The sequence below is a fragment of the Dasypus novemcinctus genome, chromosome 8 (genome assembly GCF_030445035.2).
Source record: "Dasypus novemcinctus isolate mDasNov1 chromosome 8, mDasNov1.1.hap2, whole genome shotgun sequence".
Classification (NCBI taxonomy): domain Eukaryota; kingdom Metazoa; phylum Chordata; class Mammalia; order Cingulata; family Dasypodidae; genus Dasypus; species Dasypus novemcinctus.
Window position 1 is genome coordinate 107,387,464 of NC_080680.1, and position 26,377 is coordinate 107,413,840.

General features: G+C 43.1%; 1 protein-coding gene across 1 annotated transcript in view; it reads left to right on the top strand.

The window, feature by feature from the left end:
• Nucleotides 1-11,301, top strand: part of LOC105744900 (zinc finger protein 420-like) — a gene marked incomplete at its 5' end in the record, with an annotated part of 115,312 nt that extends 104,011 nt beyond the window's left edge. Inside the window, 7 exon segments of the mRNA XM_071216537.1 lie at nt 6,870-6,907; nt 7,659-7,795; nt 8,552-8,625; nt 9,290-9,400; nt 9,751-9,852; nt 10,035-10,080; nt 11,033-11,301. Of these exon segments, the coding sequence (XP_071072638.1) occupies nt 6,870-6,907; nt 7,659-7,795; nt 8,552-8,625; nt 9,290-9,400; nt 9,751-9,852; nt 10,035-10,080; nt 11,033-11,042 (518 nt within the window).
• Nucleotides 11,302-26,377: the final 15,076 nt, after the last annotated feature.

Here is a 26,377-nt window from a genome sequence, read left to right on the forward strand (position 1 = left end):
TCAATGAGGGCAGAATTTGGAGCTAATTTATTCAACAACATATTCTTTGTTCCTGGACATAGTGGACCTGGAGAGGCTGTTTGTTGAATGAGTAAGTTCATCAAAATGGAAGACTATGATTAGGTTCCATTCATTGGCCAGACCGTATGCCAACCTCTTTACACAAATAATTGCGTCAGTTCTCACTTTGATTGTATGAAGCAGAATTGTCTAATATTTTTAAATGGTCCTGCCTATGATAAAACTGTAACATGGATGATCTTTAATTTGGGGACCTCCTTAATCCTTTCTCCATGACTCAAGACTTATAATTATTTCTTCCATTGCCCAAACTTTCTCCTCTCATCCCAAGGCTGGTGGTGTCATCATCATTGGAAGGAGTCAGTCCTAAATTATGTGCTGTTGAGAGAGGCCCAGAGTATCATCTGGGTTACGCAGGGACATGCATAAGTAAGTACTTGCTGAATTTTTTTTTTTAATTTGTATTATCTTTTTTTAATAAGATACTGAAATCAAACAAAATGTTACAATAAAAAATATAAGAGGTCCCAATATACCCCACTCCCCACATCCCCCCACTCCTCCCACAACAAGTACTTCTTTCATTAGTGTGGGACATTCATTGCATTTGATGAGTAAATTTTAGAGCATTGCTACACAGCATGGATTACATTGCTGATTTTTAATAAGTGGATCTGGAGGCAACAATCCCTGAGGTTCTGGTTTTCTGACCCACAGGGCACCCTGGTATTGTGGTGGGAATTTTAAACTAAAACAGAGGGAAAGTGGTTCTGCTTTCACCCCTGTCTCTATCCCATGTGAGAAGAGATCTCTGGACCTCTTATGAGAAGACTCTCCATGTTTCTGGGTACTGGAATGGAGTCCCAGACAGAGATGTGTCGCTCCAATTCTCCCTTCAAGAAAGGACTCACTATGCTGCCCAGTTGTGAGGGGTATGGTTGACTGACAGCCTCCAACTGGTGACTCATTCAGATTCGCCTGGACCCTTGAGTCCAGGTACCAGTCTAGGATGGCCCCAGCCAATGACTGAGCAAGCATGTTATACAAGGGCTTATCCATTTCTGCTAGATGTAGGACTCCTCTAATAGCCTCTGGAGCCCCCCATTAGGAACAGAAACTTTATCTGATCTGCATGATGGTCTGATAGCTCCCCTTGCCCAATACTGCTTCCTCCCTTTCCCATTCACAAATATTGCTCCCTAATAAACCTTTATCATTCCCAAGTCTGCTTCAGCATCTGCCTTTTGGAGAACCCAGCTAACACAGATGTAATGTTGGTAGTGCCAAACAATTTTCCAATGGTGAAGGGAATGGAGAATTTAAAATGGGATTTGAGCCAACATTAGCAGCATGTATATTGACCTCACTGCTAGGGACCAACAAATATTTCCACTCTGGCACATGGATCAAATAAGCTTGTGCTTCTTGCTATTCCTCTTGGCACAGAATATGCCTTGGTATAGTGTAACATGGCTTAAATGTTGCCACTGGCTTTCTCAATGAGGAATTTGTCCAACTGATTGAGAGTGTAACTGAGGACAAGGTCAGGAGTACATTTCCAGCCAGCCAGTTCGTTTCTTTCAAGTTACCCGGTTATAGATGGACTGTTATCTGTTCACACATGAACTCCATAAACCCCTTGCCCACCCAAAGTTAGTCAAGACTTGGGTCACTTGCTTCTCAACAACCTGGAAGACTGTCATCCTTTTCTTGGGCCTCTTACAAAATGCCCTATATTTAGTATTGGTGTGGGAGTCTTAATGTGGTTGGTGACGAGGTATATTTGGTATGAAAGCACCTCCTAATTCCTGATCAGAAGAGAATTACCCTTAAATCATCCATCCATCCATCCATCCATCCAATAGTTGTTGATCGCCCTTTATTGCTCAGACTCTTGCAGCCACATGCCAAGCACCACATCTTTAAGAAATCTGCATGCAGCTTCTTCAGTAGCAACTACCAGGCAGACTCCTTTGAGGGCTGACAGCATTACTATTCCTGGCATCTGTTTTTCATGTCAGAAACAGCAGGCCCCAATTCATGTAGTGGAGCCAATAAGAGTGAGGGCTCAGGCCTCAGACAATCTCAGATTCAAATATGGGTTCTCCCATCCATATTTGCATGATTTTGGTAAGGTTACATAACCTCTCTGAGCATTAGTGCACACGATTCTGTAAAATAAGATAAAATGGCAGCTCCCATGCAGAGCTTAAGAAGATTTGATAAAATAATGTACGTAAAGTGATCATTTAATGCTGACTGAGGGCTTACCCTATTTCAGACATTGAAATATTATTTTAATATATCTGGCCCCAGGACAAGTGAGATTTGGACTGCTACAAAACATACTTCCATTGTAACTATTTGTCTTGGTAAATGGACCTTGGCATAATCCCTGCTTGGAGCACCCTGAGCAAATATGACTTTGTGACAAGATGTTCTTTCTTTGGTTACCAGGCTTCTGCCACATTGTTGTGTTGAAATCCAAGGGCCTTACATATTAAACTAGCTGATGCAATATGGCTCTAATATAGCAGTTTGCAATCTGATATCAGTGCTATGCTTGAAATGTGGAGATATAACTAGATAAACACTGTGCTCTTAAAAATTGATAGATTGGGGGGCAGGTGACTGGGCAGCTCAACCCTGGAATGGCTGGCCATTCTTGACAAGAGTCAGGACCATATTCAGTGGTCCCATTAAAGACAAGGCCCAAAGGCCAGCTCTTCAGGGCAGCAGTAGACCAGAGGGTCACTTGTCCCATCTGCTGCTGTTCTGCTGAGACCCACTCATCAGAATTGCTCTTCCTCCCTCAGCAGAAAGGCAGGAGTCAGTGCCCCTGGACCTGTAGGCTGGCAGAACAACTCAGTTCTCACCCCTTTCTCCCTAACAGAAAGCGCAGAACCTTGTCGGGAGTGGGAGAAACAGAAACCCTTTACTCCTCAGAGACCCTCCTTTTCCTTCCCTGCTGGAACAGGAGAGGACAGGATGTCATTGAAGAGTGCTTGTTTTCCGTCTTTACTTCTTGTGAATTTGTGCTCCTTGGGTAAAGCCCCATTTGCCTGGAGGAAGAAACAACCATTCTGGCTCCATACCTGGAATTGGGAGGTCAGTCTTTAACTGGACCTGATCACAATTCCCTTTTTTCTCTTCTTATTCTTCTTCATTACTATTGACTCTTCTCTTTTCCTTTATGAAATTGTTTACTTTTGACTTTATAATCAGATTGTTTTCAAATCATCTTCACACTGGCCAGGAGTTTCTTCAGGGCCCAGCCCCCACCTTGTCTATCTCTTTAGCCTTCCCAATGCCAGGTATACACCCAGCACAGTAAGCATTTGATCATGATAATTGAACTAAGTTCAGTCATCATTTTTTGAAAACTTTTAGTAGCATCACCTTCTAAAGCAACTTGCTACACCACAGAAAAAATTGTTGTGCAATCAAATGCTGAATCAGGTATCTTGCATTATACAATAGATGCATTTCCTATAGATGGGTGGGCAAGTGAACTTTTGTAAATTAACTCTTTGTCCCATGTGTTTACATTATCATCTGGGAAATTCCTTAACATCAGTACTTACTTTTCTGTTTTCACTTCCTCTTTTTTTTTTTTTCTTTCTGGTCATCCTCCCTTATCTCTCTGTCTTATTCAATGTTCCCCAATACAAAAGTTAATCTTTCATTTGACTGTGATATTTATTGATCACCGACAACTTGTGAGTGTTTTCAGATCATAGGTCTACAGCTCTTAGCACAAATATTTAAATGCAGCACAAGTATATTATTTAAGGGAACTCTTTTTCAAAGCAAAGTATCCCTCTTGACTGATTCAATTAGTTCATCTTTGGTTTTGTCTGGATTTTCTTTCACCAAGTCTCTAGATGGATGGCATTGCATCTATTGGGTATTTTTGCAGCCTTGTCCTTGCCATTTCAGTGCTTCTAGGCTTTCCTGGCAATGCCCAAGCTAATCGCCAAAACGTGGCAGATTTGAAATGGACGTGAATAGCCAGAATGGGGAATAGTCAACTCAAGTCTTAGCAGATAAGATAATCTAAAACATAAGCTTTTGATCATAGACTTTTGTTTAAAGCTCTCCTTCCACTCCATTGACCCAATAATATACATTAGGAGGTGAATGCCCAAAAGCAATTTCTTATTTACAAGAGGATTTTCAAGAAGGTTCACTTTAATATCTAAGTCCCCTCTTGATATAGATATGGAGTGGACACAACCAATCCAAGGTCCACAGGATGGAGGAATAGAATATGGATTACAGTGGACTTACTAATATTCTATTCATGAACTATTGTGATTAGTAATCGAAGAAAATGTGGCATTGGTGTGGAGAAAGTGGCCATGGTGGCTGCTGGGGGTGGGGAATGGGAGGAAGAGATAGGATGTGGGGGCATTTTCGGGACTTGGAGCTGTCCTGGGTGGTGCTGCAGGGACAATTACCGGACATTGTATATCCTCCCGTGGCCCACTGGATGGAACGTGGGAGAGTGTGGGCTATGATGTGGACCATTGACCATGAGGTGCAACGATGCTCAAGGTTGTCTTCACCAAATGCAATGAATGTCTCATGATGATGGAGGAGAATGTTGCTATGTGGGGAGGAGTGGGGTGAGGGGGGTGGGGGGTATATGGGGACCTCATATTTTTTTAATGTAATATTAAAAAAATGAATAAAGACAAAAAAATAAATCCAATAAACTTAAAAAAAAAAAAAAAGAACCCCTAGTGCTTTTAAAGATAGGATTTTGTTTACAAAGCATTCCAAATGTGGTGCTATGTATCCGGTGCTACGAAAGGTACAAAGTTGAACAAGGTAGATATCTCCTCCTTCAGGGAAATTATTCCTTGTAGGGAAAAAAAACACCAGAATGTGACAGTATTGCACTACGGTATAAGAGTCCAGAGTTAGGAAAGCTGAGGGATGGGATAGGGACGGTGTGTGCAGCAGCAGCTGCTGACACTCATGTCAACCTCATAGCCCGGGAAGAGTTCATTGTGCAAACTGGCTGGTCATGGGCTGCCATCTTATTCTTGGAGAGAAGCAAATAGAGGGAATAAGGCAGTCAGCCTTTTTCCACCAGGTGTCAAGGTCAGGTCAGCTAAACCCACTACAATCCATGATGGGTGAAGTGGCATAAGCTTCAAAATACCAGAGATTGGATATTGGTTGAACATGAACAAGGAATGATCACTAAGGGGCTGGGGTGACTTTCTTTTGTAAGCAGGCCACAGATGGAAAGCCATGATTCTTAGGTCCTCTACCCACTCTCTTGTGCCCAGCTCCTCCCATGACACCAGCCTCTTTCTGTTTTGGGAGCACACAGGATCCTGCCTCAGTATTTCTCCCACCTAGAGAAAATACTCTTCTCATCCGCACTACACATTTCCATACCTTCCCTACTTTTCAAGGCTTACCCCAAGCCCCACCTTCTCCACGGAGCTTTTTCTGACCTAACCGTCCAGACATTATGCTGCGGATTCTACACATATTGAGTCCCTACAGCCATCTGTTAGGTAAAACGATCCCCAAAGGAGGATGCTTAAGTCCAGAGAGGTTAACTGACCTGTCCATACGGTTTCCTAATGGCAGAAATGGAGGCGAAGCCCAGCTGTGCATGACCCCGAAGTCCATGCTCTTAAGCACTTTCTACGTAACAGCTTATTTCATAAGCTTTTTCATTAGAATTTTTAGTGAGTATGAAGTGTTGCCCCAACATCACTTGAAAGAAGGGAAGCTATCCATTTCTCCCATGGAGCCCATTGGGTAGGGATATAGGCATCATGGTTAAAGAGTTCGTCATTAATTGTGGGGCAGGGAAGGCTGCAAAGGCTGGATGCAGAGAATAAGGAAAAGTACCTAAAGAATACTGAGTACTAGACACTGTATTTTAAAGACTATTTTTTTCAACTCAATTTTAATGCTTTATGACAGGTACTATCATCTTTGTTTTTTCAAGATTTATTTTTTATTTATTTCTCTTCCCTTTCCCCTACCCCCATTGTCTGCTCTCTGTGTCCATTCTCTGTGTGTTCTTCTGGATCCACTTGCATTATCCAATGGCACTGGGAAACTGCATCGCTTTTTTTTGCATCATCTTGCTGTATCAGCTCTCTGTGTGTGTGGCACCACTCCTGGGCAGGCTGTGCTTTTTTGCATGGGGGGCTGTCCTTGCAGGGCACACTCCTTGCGTTTGGAGTACCCCCATGCTGGGACACCCCTGTGTGGCACTGCACTCCTTGCGCGCTGCAGCACTGTGTGTGAGCCAGCTTACCACACATATCAGGAAGCCCTGGGGATTAAACACTGGACCCTCCATATGGTAGATGGATGCTCTATCAGTTGAGCCACGTCTGTTTCCCACTATAATCTTTAATAGAGACGATTTTCTGTTTTGAGGTTCATGAAAACTTAATTCCTCTCATTATCTTTGACTTTTTTATTCCAAGCCAGATCTGCGGTTAAATCTGGTTCTAAAAGACAGCTCTTTATAACATCCACTATTTTTCTTGAGAACATGTTTTGAGAAATTCAAGGTCACCAGGTAGATCTAAAAGGGTTGGTATTGCCAATTTTCAAAAAGGGCATGGATAATCCCTGGACCCACACCAGTGAATGCCAGACCATTTCATGGAGTGGGAGGAGGAACGGTAGTGGCCCATGGACAGAAAACTGGGCTCAGAATGGATATAAAGACAGAGGAGCTGGGGCATGGAGTCACTGTTAGGCAACAAGTCACCCCAGGTGCCTGTAGAGGAGACGTGCTGTCCCCTGTCAAGATGAAGCTGCTTTTGCTGTGTCTGGGGCTATCTCTGGTCTATGCCCACCAGGAAAAAAAGTTGTGACGAGCAACTTTGATATGTCAAAGGTAGAGTCTGTGGACTTCTTTTTTTTTTTTTTTTTTTTTTTTTTTTTAAAGATTTATTTATTTATTCAATCTCCCCCCCTCCCCTGGTTGTCTGTTCTTGGTGTCTATTTGTTGCGTCTTGTTTCTTTGCTTTTGTTTCTTTGTCCGCTTCTGTTGTCGTCAGCGGCACAGGAAGTGTGGGCGGCGCCATTCCTGGGCAGGCTGCTCTTTCTTTTCACGCTGGGCGGCTCTCCTCACGGGCGCACTCCTTGCGCGTGGGGGCTCCCCCACGCGGGGGACACCCTTGCGTGGCACAGCACTCCTTGCGCGCATCAGCACTGCGCATGGCCAGCTCCACACGGGTCGAGGAGGCCCGGGGTTTGAACCGCGGACCTCCCATATGGTAGACGGACGCCCTAACCACTGGGCCAAAGTCCGTTTCCCGAGTCTGTGGACTTCTGAGGGTGGATTGGGGGATTTTGAAACTAGTTGAGTCCTACTGGAGGGTAGGGGTTACTTGGCCTATTAGATAAAAGGGATGGTTTCAGACCTTGGACTGAAAGTGATTGTAACATGTCAAAAGACAACAACACATGGGGACCTCCATTCTCACTGGAGGGACAGTGGAAAGAGTCCTGGGTGTTTTGCCAGTTGACCTGAGTCCTAATTCTGTCTTCACATCTTACCCCATGGGCCAGCGTTCAAGGTGAGCATGTTCATGTGTGTCTTCTCTCCTCTCTTCTTACCTCATCATTTTACTGATTTTTTACAGGTTGAAGGTGAATGGTATACCATTACCTTGGCCTCACAGAGGCTAGAATATATAGCAGAGAATGGTCCCATGAGGGTTTTTCTGGAAAGCATCCATGTCTTGCCTAACTCATCTCTGTTCTTTGAATTTCTTATAAAGTAAGTGTGGCCTTTATTAGCTGGGAGAGGAAAGAAGAAGCCTTGGTTTTGGCTTGGACCTCTACACCCACACACCCCCACATACACATGCACACATATGCATGTTGTGCATGCATGCTGGGCCTGTGCCCAAAATCAGAGTCTCTCATCTGGCACTGATTGAGGACTTGATGGACCTAAGGCTTTTCCAGATTCAGAGACAAGAGTTGGTAACAGAAGGAAATGGCAGTGAGGGAAATAGAGGACAGAGAGGCATCAGAGTCACAGGAAGTGTGGCAGTATAGCTTAGGTAAAGAGCAAAGAATTTGGATTAACAGCCTGAATTCTAACCTATTTCTATTTCTTACTAGTTGTTTGACCAAGAAAATTCCTCTCCTTCCACTTGCATTTTCCCTTTGGTAAAAGTGGGTGATAATAACTGTCCCTCATGGCTTTTTTGGTGAGGTAATGTTGTAAAGCACTCATCTGAGAGGCTGGCACGTGATGAGGACTCAGCTAACTGTCTAAACAATTAGTTTCAGAAAGAGTAATAGTGTAAATAGTGGTAGGAATAACAATAACAGGAAGAGTTGAGTTATTTTACAGTATCAAATCAAGTGAAATAATGTAAATTAAAGTTCTTTGGAAATGGTATTAAAATGTTCAAAAGGTAAATGGAATGATAAACTGAAGTTATAGGTAGATCGGAGGTGGGGGGCGGGGAGGGAGTCAGCTCCTAGCAACATCTCTTGGACATCAATCCACTCTGTTTTACAGAACAAATGGAGAATGTATTTCAATAAATTTTACTTGTGACAAAACAGAAGTGCAGGATGAATACAGTGTTGAGTGTAAGTAAACAGAAAACTCTTTCTTATTTCTACTTCAGACTGCTAGGAATTTACAGAACCCCAATATCTTTGGGACCATGATCAATTGCTGATCAACGTTTTGTGTTTTTTTTTAAGTAATATAATGGGGACCACCTAATAGTCAATGACCTGAGTTTGGGAAAACTTTGTTGTAAAATACCGATGCCTGGCTCTTAATGCCACTAGATGAAGAGAAGTGATTTGGTCATATGTCCCTCCTGCAAAAAAAGTAAATTGGCAGGACAGTCTCTCTCTTTCTGATGATGCCTGGTGGCCACTGAACAGCACATTGCTGAGGATGTAGCACGGGGTACATAGGCCAGTGGGGTTTAAACAAGAAGATGGAGACACGTCATGGGCAGCGATGCTGAGGGAGGTGGGTGGTGTCAGGGAGGTAAAGAGGGTGAATGGCTGCTAGGGCTGAATCCTTCTGCCACTAGTGGTCAGTTTACCACTATCCCTTTTCTTAGAATTCACCTCATACGGCACAGGTTGACGCAAATGGAAGGCATTAGCCATCCTCTGTCTCTACCTCTTGCAGGAAATGCACTTGAATTTATTATGTGAGAGAGAACAGGTGAAGAGTTTTGCTTGCTTCCCATGGACCAATGAGGTTCTGAACTGTGTTCTGTTTCCTCCACAGATTATGGACTTAATAAATTTCACATACTTGAAACTGTTTATGACAAATATATTATTTACCTACTCACGAATTACAACGAGGGAACACAATTCAACGTGATGGCGCTCTATAGTAGAGTATTTTCCTGCTGGCACTCATCTAGGGGTGGGGAGAAAGGGGAGAAAGGAACCCTGGAGACAAAATGGTCCTCCAAGGCTTAGCCTAGGAGATCCTCCCTCTCCGAAGACAGATGTTCACTTTGGGGATTCCTCAGTCTCAGTGATGGGAAGATGATGAAATCTTTCATCATGCCAGAAGGGAGAGTCTACTGATGTCAAATTGCAGGATAGCTCATATCCCCCAAAACTCTGCCACCTGAGCCCCCAGAAAGTACCATCCGTTCCCTGATCCATCTCGAGCCCCACCCCTCTCACTTGCCTCAGTGACAAGAGTCCCAGTAGTTACAGTCACTTTCCTTACAGCCCGAAAGAAAAACATTAACCGAAAAATCAAGAAAAGGTTTGAGAAACTTTGCCAAGAGAATGGAATTGTTAAGGAAAACATACTTGACCTGACAAAAGTCGGTAAGTTCAGCGATTTCTAGCTTTCTCTTCCTCACTTTCCATATTGCTGAAGGGAAAAATCCAAGGGACGGTAATGCCTCCTCTATTCATTGCCCTTAGTCCCAACCCAGAGAATCATCTGGTTTCTCTCTGGGAAACGAGCTGAGGTTGGGGTCTGAATGTGTTCTGCTCTGCCTCTACAGATCGCTGTCTTGAGGCCCGAGAGACGGGAGATGCCCCAGCCTCCAGGTTGGTGATCTCTAATGCTGGGGAAGATGGGGTGGTCCAGGAGCTAGTGCTTTCTGAAAGCATTGGGAGTTTGTTATAGTAAAAGCAACTTGGTAAGGAAGCTGGTGAGAAGAGCGTGAAATTTGCGTTGGAGGCCCTGGGTTCAGGACCCACTCCTACCGTGAGCTTTCCAGCAGATGACTTAAGGAATTAAGAAGCAAACAATGACATCGACCTTGTGGAGAGTGGATATAATGCTGGTGTAAAGGCACAGTCGTTGATAATGGGCTAAAGAATGATTGGCACTTGAAGTTTGAAATGGAAAAAGAGTAGCAGAGTAGCAGTATGAAACTCAAATACACTTCCTTGTTTGTGGCCCATCTGCCAAGCGCAGGAAGCCCTCTCTGCCTCCACTTATAAGAATTTCTTCTTTCGTACTTCTTTTGTACTTGGCTGTGCCTGCTCAATCTCGACAGGGAGCTGTGTGGCCTTCCCATTTCCTCCAACCTGGCAAACAGACACTGAGTTTCCTCATCTGATTCCTGCCTCAGAATAACTGTGGGGCTTTATTCAGAGAACGTGTGAAATGTCTCAGCACCTAAGGCTTGCATAAAGTAAGCATTTCATAAAAGGTTGCTGTGACTGTTTACCATTATTCCTTAATCTATCACAAAGTCTTCAAAACTTCTAATTCTGGAAAATGGCAAATGCAAGCCTAGAACTCTTCAGTGCATCCTTTCTCTTTTCCATAGTCTCAGTTAGAGGAAAGTTAAGATGGCATCAGCCACAGAAAAGATGTCATTTAGTTAATGCTCTCCCTGCCCTCTTCTGGCAAATATCAGGTTAGACAGAATGCAGGTTGATTTCTATTCCTTCACCAATTTTCTCTACAATGGGAATTATTTTGGTCCTTAGTTCAATGCAAAGAAAGCTTAACAAATTTCTATGTTCTCTTTCTCCTCTTCTTACTTAGCACCAAGTGAATGCTTCCTCACTTGGGCTCCAAGTGCTTCCTTTCCATGGTCTCTTCATCATCTCAAGATAAATCCTGCAACCTGATTTCCATCACTGTCACAGATAAAAGCCTGATCCCACATCTTCAGGATCTTCCCCGATTGCCTCGGAAGACTCATCAGTTCACCAAGAATCAAAGGTTTTCTCTGAGTTTCTGACTCTCTTTGCCATACCCAGGGAATTGTACCATGAATATATCCTTCCTCTAACTAGTCAATAAATGATTAACCTTGCTGTCATGTGATATGTCTTTGGATATGGGAGAAATGTGGGCTGATAGCAAGTGAATGAGGGGGTTTCCTTGGCCCTGCACCCAAATTCCTCCTCTAGCTTCTTAGAAGCTTCCTAAGTTTCAGGATTCTTGCTCCTCTGCAGTATTTCTCTGTCCATTATCCCAAGTCCCTGTGAACACTGCTTGCCGTTTGATTTGTCTACTTCTTAGGAAACTGATAAGACTGTTCCATGTACTGTAAGAATGTAAGAATTTCCCCATAACTTCTCCATCTTAGAATTATCTACTGAGAGATAAAAATGCTGAGGCTGGTACCATATTGACGTGTTTCAAGACATGCCCCTGTAGCCCAGCTTCTCTATATTATTCTTGCTGTGAGATTGTTAGTATCCTTTCACACTTTTAGAGAGTATGTAGAACCCTTCTCCAACCACTGCTATTTTCTACTGTGAACATATTAAGTGAGGTTCTATTAAATGTGAGATAGCAACGCCTGTCTTCTGTACTTGGTAATGTCAGGAGGTATCAAGGGGTTAAATGTTATAAACCTCTTCTTTGAAGAGCTAACAGTCTTTAGGAAGATGGAAATTATGGATCCTTCCCCATTTATTGTCCTTTCCCACCACCACGGGCAAATGAAAACAGTGTAAATGTTATACATGGGTGTTTTGACAGAGCAAGACGTGGGTGGAAGGTTGTCATGCCAAAAGAATGGTTCAGTCATGATGGAATAAAGGACTAATGAGATTCAACACAATCCCAATCAAAATTCCAACAATCTACTTTGCAGGAATGGAAAAGCCAATTAGCAAATTTGTTTGTAAGGGCAAGGGGAACCAAATAGCCAAAAACATCTTGAAAAAGAACGAACTTGGAAGACTCACACTCTCCGACTTTAAAGCAAGTTACAAAGATACAGTTGTCAAAACAGTACCGGCATAAGGATAGATACATTGTCCAGTCAAATTGAGTGTTCAGAAGTAGACCTATGGCCAATTGACTTTTGACAAGGCTGCCAAGTCCATTTAATTGTGAAAGAATAGTCTCTTCAACAAATAGTGCTATGTAACAATTAGTCTTAAGGCCATAAAGAGCAATTGCATTTCTTTGCAAGATATATTCCTCCAGTGACTGTGATCCCTCCCAGGAAATAAGTGGGTGCATTTTTTTTTTCCGTAGGTAAAAAGCCTCAATACTCTCTGGCCCATCTCCTTTCGTAGCCAGTTGCAAGAGATCAATGCCCCTAACAGATTGATTGAATAACAGATCATTATAAGCAACATAAATGTGAATTTTCTTTGACAAGTTAAAAAGGAAAGTACTAGATCTATAATAGCATTGCTAGAGCTGAAAAAAAATTGTTGAGCTAGAAAATCTTGTTGTTGAATGCTGTGGGCAGTGTGATACATTTGTAATAATTTTAAATAACATACGGAACACATGCTTGATTATTCATGGATACCTATATGTATCTTAACACAGTTCTCATAATGTGCATAAATATCACCTGGGGATCTTAATAACATGCAGGCTCTGATTCACTAGGTCTCGAGTGGGCTTGATATTCTGCAATTCTTTTTAAAAAAATTTTTTTTTAATTTTTAAGGAAGTTTTAGACCACACAAAAGTTACATTGAAAATATAAGGGATTCCCATATACCTTAACCCTTATACCATATACCATATACCCTAACCCTTCCCTCTCTCATGTTTTCCCCTAATAATAACATCTTTCATTCATGTAGTACATTTGCTACAATTCACAAGCAAATATTGAAGCATTGCTACTAACCATGGTCCATAGTTTATGGTATGGTTTAACACTTTGCATTACACAATTTTATGAGTTTTGACAAAAGGTATTATGGCCTGTATCCATCATTGCAATATCATGCAGAACATTTATAGTGTCCCCAAAATGCCCCATGTTAAAGCTATTCTTCCCTCTCCCTCCCCTCAGAACCTCTGGTGACTACTGTCTTTACATCAGGGCTAAAAGTTCTTCCATGACTAGAATAACAGTAAGTCTACTATGGTCCATAGTTGCATTCCCCCCTTATGTTTGTTCATTCTGAATCTTGAGGATTTTGGGATGGTGAAGCCACTCTCCTTCTGAGTGAGAGAGGGCTTAGATCCCAAAGCACAGATGGATTGAACTGTCTTGCTTGCAGTTGTAAGATACTCTGTTTTCTGGGATGGGCACTGTCCATATTCATCATTTTGTTAGTTTTCCTGGGTGATTCCAATGAACTGGCGAGTGAGTGTTAGCTGTAACTGTGCTGAGAGTCAGGGCTCAACTGACATATGAACAGACAGAAGATTTAAGTTGCTGGAACACATATGTAATAGGTATAGTGCTAATTAGAGGGTAAATAAAAGAGGCAAAAGAATCATGTGTAGGAAAAGTCTGGTTACATTGGGGAGATAGATTAATATATGTCCCAAGATAAGTCCCACCAATGGGCTGTTAATTTCCTGGGGGTGTCTGCCCTAACTATAGTTTCCAGATGTCTCTAGAGCTGTCAGGAGCACCTCTGCTTGAAGCATTGTTTACTGTGGCCATCAGTGAGATCCTCCACATAAATGTAACCTCTGGAATGACCTCCTCCCTCCCCTTGAAATCTCTTAGCTGGAGAACTCATTTGCATGTAATATTTCCCCATTCTGGTCAAGGAGTTTTCCTAAATGCATTGCTGGTTGGTGCTTCGTCATAATCCCTCAGTTCCAGGGAGGCCCATCCCTGGAAGTCGTGTCCCATGCTGGGGGGAAGGCAGTGAGTTTATATGCTGAGTTTGGCCTAAAGAGAATCCACATTTGAGCAACAAGGAGGTTTTCAGAAGGTAACTCTTAGGCAAAATATATTACTAGACTAAGTTTAAGTTTTACAAGAATAAGGTTCGTAAGTACATGCATTACTGTCAAGGGCCTGGCATATTGGTCTGTCCTCTATTTCTAGGCACTGCCTATGTACTCTAGAGATTCTTGCAACTCTGTTAGAGAATGTAGCAGGACTCCCCAGAAGATATTCTGCAGGGCTAACAAGTCCCCTAGTGATGTCAATGCTGCTAATCTGTGGTCCACATTTTGAGCAGCAAGATATTAAATTATTAACAAGTATTGGAAGGGCATCTACCAGCTATCAATAGAATTTACTTCTGAGTAGTGATGGAAGGGAATGAGATGGGGATGGTAGTCAGAGGGGATACAATCTTTTTTAAAATCAGTTATTGGGGAAGCGGTTGTGGCTCAACTGATACAGCATCCACCTACCATATGGAGGGTCCAGGATTCTATACCCAGGGCCTCCTGACCCGTGTGTTGAGCTGGCCCACACGCAGTGCTGCCTGCGTGCAAGGAGTGCCGTGCCACGAGGGGTGTCCTCTGAGTAGGGGTGCCCCCTGTGCAAGGAGTATGCCCTGCAAGGAGAGCCGCCCCGCGCGACAAAAGCACAGCCCACCCAGGAATGGCACCGCACACACAGAGAGCTGATGCACCAAGAGGACGCAACAACACCACCACCAACAAAAAAAGCGACACAGTTTCCCGGTGCCGCATGACAAGCACGCAAGTGGAAACATAAGAACACACGGTGAATGGACACAGAGCGCCGATGACAGGGGTGAAGGGGAGAGAAATAAATAAAATGAATCTTTAAAAATAATAAAATCAGTTGTTTAATTACTAGTAATTTTTAAAAAAGAGTATATGCATTAAAATTTTGAAAAACAGGAAAAAAGCTTAAGAGCTGTTAATTCTGGGCAAGGGACATATAAGTGATTGTTGTTTTCTTCCTCCTAGCTTTCTGCATTTTAAAAATTTCTCCAAAAAGTGTGGGGCGAGGGGGGGCGGGGGGTGTGGTTAAGGAAGGAAAGAGAAATTAAAAAGGGAAAGAAATGGTAAAGAATATAGAGAGCTGAGTTGAGAGCCAGGGAACGCTCTAGAGTCTCCTTTTCTCCTGGGCTGATGGTTAGGAAAGCTTTTGGTGGAGAGGATGAATTCTGAAATTCAGCAAGGCTTTTGCCTGGACTGGAGGCTCCTCCCACCTTTCCCCAAACTCTAACTAAACCAAAAAATAAACAGAGTGAGTAAGGGGTGGTGAGGGGAGTGAGTGGGAAAGCTTAGGTCAACAAATCAATAGGCAGATAGTGTAAAAAGAAATGTTATATATCCATACAACGGAATATTATTCAGCCACAAAAAAGAATGAAGTTCTTATACATCCTACAACATGGATGAACTTTGAAGACATCACGTTGAATGAAATAAGCCAAACACAAAAAGACAAATATTGTCTGATTTCCCTTATATGAAATAACTAGAATATGCAAATTCGTAGAGACATATCGAGGATTACCAATTAGGAGGGCAGGAGAATGGGAAATTAATGCATAATGGGTATAGTTTATGTTTGGGGTGATGGAAAAGTTTTGGAAATCTTAGTAGTGACAGTAGCACAACATTGTGAATGATTTATATTGTATATATATTACCACAATAATTTTTTTAAAAAGTGAAACAGGGTACAAGATTTCATTGGACATAACTACAGCTAAAGAAACATGTTTTTGGGACAGACTCAAAAAAGGAACCTCCAGAACCACACTGTGGTTCTTGGTAGAAGTTTCTAGATAACTGGCTTTGAGAAGTTTGAGAACACTAATAAATAACATCCTTTTTATTTCTGACTAAATTTAGAATGAACTGAGACAGAGACTCAACAGTCATGTCACTCAAGATGAATTTTTCTACTCAGAAATCAGTTGGAAAATGTAAGTGTGGCCAGGTGGATTTGCGAGTCCACCCTCCCTTTCCCATTAAACATCTCCTCCACATCCAGCAGAGAGCAGAGTGGTGTACCACGCTTACAGCCTGGTCAAGAGCAGACCAGAATGTGGACCATTGACCATGAGGTGCAGAGGTGCCCAAAGATGTACTTACCAAATGCAATGGATGTGTCATGATGATGGGAATGAGGGTTGCTGGGGGGTGGAGAGGTGGGGTGGGGGTGGTGGGGTTGAATGGGACCTCATATATATATATATTTTTAATGTAATATTATTACAAAGTCAATTAAAAAAAAAAAGAGCAGACCAGAATACAAACTCTCAGAAGAATGAACCCAGAATGGTCTGCAACAGGCATGTCCAGTTCCTTTTCTCCAAGTTATTAGGCAGACAAATCCTTCCTCCATCCCAGGAAAAGGTTAGGAAGGAAGTGAGAGAGGCCAGGAATCCTACTCATGGAGAAGTCTTCCTCTCTCATGAAAAGCATGAGGAAAGGGACACAGGATCCCCTCATGACAGCGTCACACTGATGTTCTCTTTGGGGAAAGGATTGGTGCACCTTGACCATTTTTTCAATCCCACCCCACAATCACTTCCCAATCTGTTATTATCTAAACTAAAAGGCCGAGTGAGTTTTCAAACCTCTTTTTAAACTGGTTACAATATTAATGAAATCAGGAATCAAATGCAAGTTATGGTGGAAGCTGCCATCAAAGGGAACTATGCTACTGCTTCTTGGTACACTTTGCACAAAAACTACAAGTCCTTGCTCCCAATCAAGTGCCTTTGGGGATTTTCCACCATGATATTTGAATTCTAAGGTAATTTTCCCCTATCACTCTACTTCACTCCCTGTCATCCTGTTCTTTGGGTCTGAAAACAAGTTGAATAAAGGAATGGAAAGAAACCCATTGTTGAAGGCAGGGAGAGGAAAAAGGTGTGATATGGGGGTATTTTCGGGACTTGGAGTTGTCCTGAATGATGTTGCAGGGACAGATGCAGGACATTATATATCCTGCCATAACCCACCGAATGGACTGAGAGAGAGTGTAAACTACAATGTAAACTGTAATCCACGCTGTGTGGCAGTGCTCCAAAATGTACTCCTTAAATACAATGAAGGTACCACACTAATGAAAGAAGTTGTTGATGTGGGAAAAGTGGGGGATGTGGGTAGTAGGGCATATAGGAACCTCCTATATTTTTTAATGTAACATTGTGTGTGATCTATGTATCTTTTAAAAATAAATTTAAAATATGTTTAAAAAAAGAAATCTGCTGCAAATAGCACCACAGAATAATATGTCAGAGGCAAGCAAATGTGATATGGTTACTCAGTGACCATTCTTGCAACACTTTGTTCCAAGAGTTTAAAATATCTGCAGAAAACCCTGCCTGTGTATCAAAAACAGACAGCTATATTCTTTATGATAGGAGAAATGGGTCCTGGATTAGTTTTCTTTTTTCTTTCTTTTTTTTTTTAAGATTTATTTTTATTTATTTCTCTCTCCTTCCCCGCCTCCCAGGTGTCTGTTCTCTGTGTCCTTTTGCTGCGTGTTCTTCTTTGTCCACTTCTGTTGTTGTCAACGGCACGGGAATCTGTGTCTCTTTTTGTTGCGTCATCTTGCTGTGTCAGCTCTCCGTGTGTGCGGCGCCATTCTTGGGCAGGCTGCACTTTCTTTCATGTTGGGTGACTCTCCTTATGGGGTGCACTCCTTGCATGTGGGGCTCCCCTACGCGGGGGACACCCCTGCGTGGCACGGCACTCCTTGCGCGCATCAGCAAGGGCCAACTCCACACGGGTCAAGGAGGTCCAGGGTTTGAATCGTGGACCTCCCATGTGGTAGACGGACACCCTATTCACTGGGCCAAGTCCGCTTCCCTGGATTAGTTTCCTATTGCTGCTGAAGCACTTTACCACAAACTTGGAGATTTAAAACACCACCAATATATTGTCTTACAGTTCTGGAAGTCAGAATTCTGACACGGGCATTACTGGGCTAATATCATGGTGGTGTCAGGGTGGCATGCATTTTGGGAGACTCTAAGTGAGAGTCCATTTCCTTGATTTTTCCCCCTCCTGGAGGCCACCCATACTTACTGGGTCTTGGCCCCATTCCTCCATCTTCAAAGCCAACAACCTCAGGCCAAGTCCTTCTCACCCCACCATCTCTCTGCTTCTCTTCTTTGCCCACCACTGCCTTCTACTTTTTTTAGGAGGTACCAGGGATTGAACCCAGGACCTTGTACATAAGAAGCTAAACCACTGAGCTATACCCACTCCTGTCTTCCCCTCTTAAGGACACTTGTAATTACATTGGACCCACCCAGATAATTTAGAATAATTTCCCATTTCAGGATCAGCTCTTCAGCAACCTTAATTCCCATTTACTGTGTAAACTCACAGATTCACAGGTTCTGGGGATTAGTATGTGGACATCTTTGGGGAACTCACCACAGGTCTCCACAGGATTTCTCCATGCCAGGCTTCCTCCACCTACCATGGGAAATAGACCCTCCAAACCAACATTCATGCTTTGGGCTGCTTTTCTCTCCTTTTTCATTCAGGTGTTTCCACAACATTTCCTGAAAAATAGCACTCCTTTTTGTTTTTTTAACTTCTAATAAATTTAATTGAAAGAGGATAATGACATTACAGACCTATTTAAGTCTAGATAATAGGGCTTAGTTTTTATACACATTTGGGGCAAAGTGTGGAAAACCTCATCATTCAAAGTGCATAGGATACTCAGAAATTTCTTGCATCAGAAATTTAAGTGGGGTGGCCGACTTGGCTCAATGGTTAGGACATCTGTCTACCACATGGGAGGTCCACGGTTCAAACCCTGGGCCTCCTTGACCCGTGTGGAGCTGGCCCATGTGCAGTACTGATGCGCGCAAAGAGTGCCATGCCATGCAGGGGTGTCCCTTGCGTAGGGGAGCCCCACATGCAAGGAGTGTGCCCCATAAAGAGAGCCACCCAGCATGAAAGAAAGGGCAGCCTGCCCAGGAATGGTGCTGCACACACGGAGAGCTGACACAACAAGATAACGCAACCAAAAGAAACACAGATTCCTATGCTGCTGACAACAACAGAAGCGGACAAAGAAGACGAAGCCAATAGACACAGAGAACAGACAACCGGGGTGGGGGGGGGGGAGAGAAATGAATAAATAAATAAATTTTTTAAAAAGACATTTAATAATTAAGTATTAATCAGTATTAAGTAATAATTAGCCCAGACTCCATGCTGCCATTGTTTTGATCAAATCTTCAAAGCAAGACCTAAAAGGATCTAATAATTTTCGAAGTTATTTCATTATGTCCCAGAACAAAGCTGAAGAATATTTATTGTAATACAAAATATACAACCTCGATATCTGGCATTCAATCAAAAATTACCTGGCATATAAAAAGTAGGAAAATATGACCCACAGTGGAGAAAAAATAATCATTGAAAAATTGACCCAGATCTAGCACAGGCATTAGACTCATTAGAACACCTTAAAACAGTTATGAAAATTGAGCTTCAGGGAGTGGGTATAGCTCAGTGGTTGAGTACCTGCTTCCCATATATAAGCTCGTGGGTTTCAATCCCTGGTACATCCAAATAAATAAAGAAATAAATGTCCTTATCATACTCAGACTCCTCCCCCCCCCCCAAAAAAAGTGAATGTCTACAGATGAAAACTACAATGTGTGAAACAACCTACCCTGGATGGGATTAATGACAGATTAGACAGTGCAAAGGAAAAGATTAGTAAATTTGAAGATAGAGCAATAGGAACTATACAAAATGAAACAGAAAAAACTCAAAAAAATTATCTGAAAGTCATTGGATAAGGGACAACTTCAGGTGGCCTAATATACGGATAAAAGGAGTCCTTGAAGGAAAATGGGGGTGGGAGGGTCAAAAATTATTTGAAAATTTTATATAATAATAACCGAAAATTTTCCATGTCTGGTGAAAACTATAAATCTGCACATGCAAGATGCTCACGAACCTCAAGCAAAGAAACATGAAGAAAACTACCACAAGGCATTTTACAATCAACTTATTCAAAACCAGTGAAAGTGAAGCAGACTTGGCCCAGTGGTTAGCCTGGTTCAAACCCAGGCCCCATGACCCATGTGGAGCTGGCCCACGCTCAGTGCTGATGTGCGCAGGAAGTGCCATGCCATGCAGGGGTGTCCCCGCATGGGGGAGTCCCATGCGCGGGGAGTGCGCCCCATGGATAGAGCCACCCAGCGCGAAAGAAAGTACAGCCTGCCCAGGAATGGCACTGCATACATGGAGAGCTGACACAACAAGATGATGCAACAAAAAGAAACACAGATTCCCATGCCGCTGACAACAGAAGTGGACAAAGAAGAACTCACAGCAAATAGACACAGGGAACAGAAAACTGGGGTGTGGGGGTGGGGGGAAAGGGAGAGAAATAGAATAAATACATAAATCTTCAAGGAAAAAAATAAGTGAGAAAGAGAAAGTACTAAAAGCAGCTAGAGAGGAAAGTAAGGATTACAGCAGGTTTCTCATTCTAGTCCACAGAAAAGAGAATAAAGTGGACCATCTTTAAAATACTGAAAGGGAAAAAAGTACATCTATCTAGAATTCTATACCTAGCTAAAATATCCTTTAAAACCAAGGGAGGGTGTAGAGCCAAGATGGTGGTAGAGTAAGGAGCTCCTGGAGTCAGCTCGTGTAACAAGGCAGTTGGTGGTCACCCAGAGCTACCTAAAGTACCTGTTTGGAGGACCCAGGAGACCAGAGGAGTATCCTGCAAAATCCTTGAGAGTGTGGAAGGAAGAGACTACCCATCTGCACAGAGGAATCATGAGTAGAGCACTCCATGCCACAGAGGTCAGTGCCTGTGGTGTGCAAGCTGCCTCAGGAGCTGTGCTGTGGTTGGAGTTCGACGTTCCATTTCCCCCAATAAAAACAGGAGGAAAACACAGTGTGGCACTGAGTTCAGCTATTGATTAGTGGATTCAGTGGGCTGAAGTAGAATCCTAGGAACTACTAAACTTTGAACCTGTCCAGGTCCGAGGGAAACTATTGGCCACCATTTTGACTCAGCCCCAGGCACAAGGGGAAGTGGCGCTGACTGAAAATCATAGTGCTCATAAGGACCAGCTTCTTTCCACCCAGGGTGATTGCAGGTCTAACCTAAATCCCAGTTCCAACTCCAGCAGGAGGAAAGCTAGAGGGACCTGCACCATCTCTCTGAGGAAGCTGTAAGCCACGCTGTGCAGGCAGGTGCCCATCCTACTCTGGGGGTGCAGGCTGCCTCAGGAGCTATTCTGTGGCTGGAGTTGGAGGCTCCATTTTCCACAAACAGTCAAGGAAGAGATAGATGTCTACTGACCTCAGGTACCAATTGGTGAACTCAGCTGGCTAAAGTATAATCTTAGAGATAGCTAAGGTCTGTGCATGTCTGGGCGGGAGGGAGTCCAGTGGCCACCATTTTGACTCTGCCCCTGGTATGCGTGGAAGCCTGGCTGACTGAAATCCAATGAAGTTAGGGACTGGTTTCTTTCCACCAAGATTGGGCTGCAGCCCTAGCCTAGGCTCCAGCCCCATGTCCAACAGAGAGGTAGCTGGAGGGACCTGCACCAGGCTCTCCAGGCAACTGCAAGTGCTCTCCCCAAGAGAACAGGAGAGGAGCTGGGTATCCTCAGTCTCTCTGGGTAATGGCAGGAGTTTTCAGCCCACACGAACGGGTTTGTTGAGTGCCTTTGAGTCCATCTCCACCTCTGTCCTGCCACAGGATAGGAGGGGGCTGGTGTTGCCTCAACCTCTCAGGGCAACTTCAGGCAGTTTTGGCCTGCTCAAGCCTGACTCTTGGGCACCTGTGGCTCAAGCTCAATCCCCAATATAACAAGAGATGGACTGTGTTTGCCCATCCTCTCTGGGTAACTGCAGGTGCTTTTGGCCCACACATCCTGGACTGGTGGGTACTTGTGGACCCTCCCTCACCCTCCAGTAGGAAAGAAGGGGGCTGGTGTTCCACAGCCTTTTGGGGCAACGGCAGACTTTTGGCCTGCATGGACTGGACTATTGGTGCCTATGAATCCACACCCACCCCCAGTAGGATAGGAGAGGTCTGGTGTCTCCATAGCCTCTCCGGATGACAGTGGGTACTTTCAGCCAACAGGGACTGAACTGTAGGTACCTGTGGATTCAAGCCCATGCCTTAAGAGGATGAAAGGGGGCTGGTGCTTCCTCGGCCTCTCCAGGCAATGGCAGGTTTTCTCGGCCTAAAGGGACTGAACTCTTGAGCATCCATAGAACCAACCCTACCACCCAATAGAATAGGAGGAGGCTGGGTACTTACTCAGCCTCTCCTGGCAACAGTGGGTACTTCCAGCCTACCCAACTGAACTGTTGAGCATTTGTGGTTCTTTTCCTACCTCCTAAAGGGGAGAAGGGACAGTATTGCCTCAGCCTCTCAGGGCAACTGCAGGCATATTTGGCTCACAGAGATTAGATTGGTGGGTACTCCAGAGGGTCCATTCCCACTCCCGGCAGGGAGAAGGTCTGGTGCTACATCAGTTTACCTGAGCAACTGTGGTCATTTTGGACCCACACAGCATAGATTTCTGACCAAAACTATAGCTCCATCCCTGCCTAAAGGAGGGGAGGAAGGGGTTTGAAGCTTCATCAGTGTCTCCAGGTGACTACAGAGAGTCTTGTTGTGCCCAACTTGGATTATTATACATGGCTGCAGCTCTGTCCCTACCCCTGACAGAGGGAAAGGTGGGAGAAGCTTCATCACTTCCTGGGGCAATGTGGGAAGTTTCAGCCTCCATAGCTTACAGCACCAATTACATCCTGGCCTCCTACTACACAAATAGCAAGGGAGAAAAGATTTTAAAAATTACTAAACTAAAAGGAGAAACTGTACCCAGAATAAATACATCTAGCAAGCCACATGCGGAAACACCAACAAAAAATTACAATCTATACCAAGAAACAGGAATAGATGACCCAGGTTAGAGGAACAAAATAAGCCTGCAGATGACATAAAGGAGCTGAAACAACTAATCGTAGGTTTTAAAAAAAAAAAATCTCCTTAATAAATTCAATGAGATGGCTAAAGAGATTAAGGATATTAAGAAGACATTGGATGAGCACAAAGAAGAATTTGAAAGCATACATAGAAAAATATCAGACGTTATGGGAACGAAAGGTACAATAAATGAAAAAAAAATGCACTGGAGGCCTATAACAGCATATTTGCGGAAGCAGAAGAAAGGATCGGCGAGCTCGAAGACATGGCCTCCAAAAGCAAACAAACAAAAGAACAGATGAAGAAAAGAATGGAAAAAGTTGAACAGGGTCTCAGGGAACTAAATGACAGCAAGAGACGTGCAAACATACATGCCATGGGTGTCCTAGAAGGATAAGAGAAGGCAAAAGGAATATCTGAAAAAATAATGGTGGAAAATTTCCCAACCCTATTGAAGGACATAGATATCTCTGTCCAAGAAGCATGATGTACTTCCATCTGAAGAAATCCAAATAGACCAACTCCAAGACACATATTAATCAGACTGTCAAATGCCAGAGACAAAGAGAGAATTCTGAGAACAGCAAGAGAAAAGCAATGCATAACATATAAGGGATACCCAATAAGATTAAGTGCCAATTTCTCATCAGAAACCATGGAGGCAAGAAGGCAGTGGTATGATATATTTAAGATACTGTAGGAGAAAAACTGCCAGCCAAGAATTTTATACCCAGCAAAGATTATCTTTTAAAAATGAGGGTGAGACAAGAATATTTACAGATAAACAGAAACTGAGAGAGTTTATAAAAAAAAGACCAGCTTTGCAGGATATACTAAAGGAAGTGTTATAGACTGAAAAGAAAAGACAGGAGAGAGATCTGGAAGAGAGTCTAGAAATGACAAGTGTATCAGTAACAGTAACTAAAAGTGTCAATATAAAATGACAGACAAGGGAAACGGACTTTGGCCCAGTGGTTAGGGCGTCCGTCTACCACATGGGAGGTCCGCGGTTCAAGTCCCGGGCCCCCTTGACCCGTGTGGAGCTGGCCCATGCGCAGTGCTGATGCGCGCAAGGAGTGCCGTGCTACACAGGGGTGTCCCCCGTGTAGGGGACCCGCACGCGCAAGGAGTGCACCCATAAGGAGAGCCGCCCAGCGAGAAGGAGGGAGCAGCCTGCTGAGGAATGGCGCCGCCCACACTTCCCGTGCCGCTGATGACAACAGAAGCGGACAAAGAAACAAGACGCAGCAAAAAGACACAGAAAACAGACAACCGGGGGAGGGGAGGGGAATTAAATAAATAAAAATAAATCTTTAAAAAAAAAAATGACAGACAAAATGCAAAGATCAAAATCAATTAAATAAGAATGTCTTTACAGTAATAACATTGAATGTTAATGGTTTAAACCCCCCAATCAAAAGACACAGACTTGCAGAATGGATAAGAAAATATAAGCTGTCTCTATGTCGTCTGCAATAGACTCACCTTAGACCCAAGGATACCAATACACTGAGAGTGAAAGGTTGGAAAAAGATATTCCACACATGCAGTAACCAAAAAAAGCTGGGATAACAATACTTTTATCAGATGATATAGCCTTCGAAAGCAAAACTGTTATTTCTTTAAAAGAAATAACCATCATAAATATATATGCACCTAACCAGGATGCCACAAGATATATGAGGCAAACCCTGGCAAAACTGAAGGGAGAAATAGACATCTTGACAATAATAGTTGGAGACTTCACTATACCACTCTCAGCATTGAGAGAACATCTGGGCAGAAGATCAGTAAGGAAACAGAGAGCTTGAATAATATGATAAATGGACTAAACCTAGTAGACACATGCAGAACATTGCATGCCATAACAGCAGGATATACATTCAAGTGCTCATGGATCTTTCTCCAGGATAGACTGTATGTTGGGTCACAAAGCAGATCTCAATAAATTCAACAAAATTGAAATTCTACAATGCACTTTCTCTGATCATAATAGAATAAAGTTAGAAATGAACAAGTGGCAAATAAAGGGAAAATTCACATGTATAGGGACATTAAACAACACACTCTTAAATAATCAGTGGGTCAAAAAGGAAATTTCAAGAGAAATCAATAAATATCTTGAGATGGGAGTGGCGGACTTGGCCCAGTGGTTAGGGCGTCCGACTACCACATGGGAGGTCAGCGGTTCAAACCCCGGGCCTCCATGACCCGTGTGGAGCTGGCCCATGCTCAGTGCTGATGCACGCAAGGAGTGCCATGCCACGCAGGGCGTCCCCCGCGTAGGGAAGCCCCACGAGCAAGGAGTGCGCCCCGGAAGGAGAGCCGCCCAGTGCAAAAGAAAGTGCAGCCTGCCCAGGAATGGCACCGCACACACGGAGAGCTGACACAGCAAGATGACGCAACAAAAACAAACACAGATTCCTGTGCCGCTGACAACAACAGAAGCGGACAAAGAAGACGATGCAGCAAATAGACACAGAGAATAGACAACTGGGGTGGGGGGGGAGGGGAGAGAAATAAATAAATAAATCTTTAAAATAAATAAATAAATAAATATCTTGAGATGAATGACAATGAGAATACAACATATAAGAACCTATGGGATGCTGTGAAGGCAGTGTTGAGAGGAAAATTTATAGCCCTCAATGCTTACATTAAAAAAAGAAGAAAGACCTAACATCAATGACCTAACTACGCAGCTGGAGGAATTAGAAAAAGAACAGCAAGCTAATCCCAAAGCAAGGAGAAGAAATGAAATAAGAAATATCAGAGCAGAATTAAATGAAATTGAGAAGAAAAAAAAAACAATAGAGAAAATTAACAAAACCAAAAGTTGGTTCGTCGAGAAGATTAACAAAATCGACAAATCTGTAGCTAGACTGACTAAGAAAAAAGAGATAAGATGCAAATAAATTAAATACAAAATGATAAGGGGAACCTTACTACTGACCCCACAGAAATAAGAGAGATCATAAGAGGATACTGTGAACAACTTAATGATAAAAAACTAGACAATGTAGATGAAATGGAAACATTCCTAGGAATGTACAAACAACCTACACTGACACTAGAAGACATAGAAGACCTCAACAAACCAAACACAAGTAAAGAGATTGAAATATTCATCAAACATCTCCCTAAATGAAAAGTCCAGGACCAGATGGTTTTACAGGTGAGTTCTACCAAGCATTCAAAGAATATTTAACACCAGTCTTACTCAAGCTCTCCCAAAAAATTGAACAAAAGGAATGCTACTGAACTCATTCTATGAA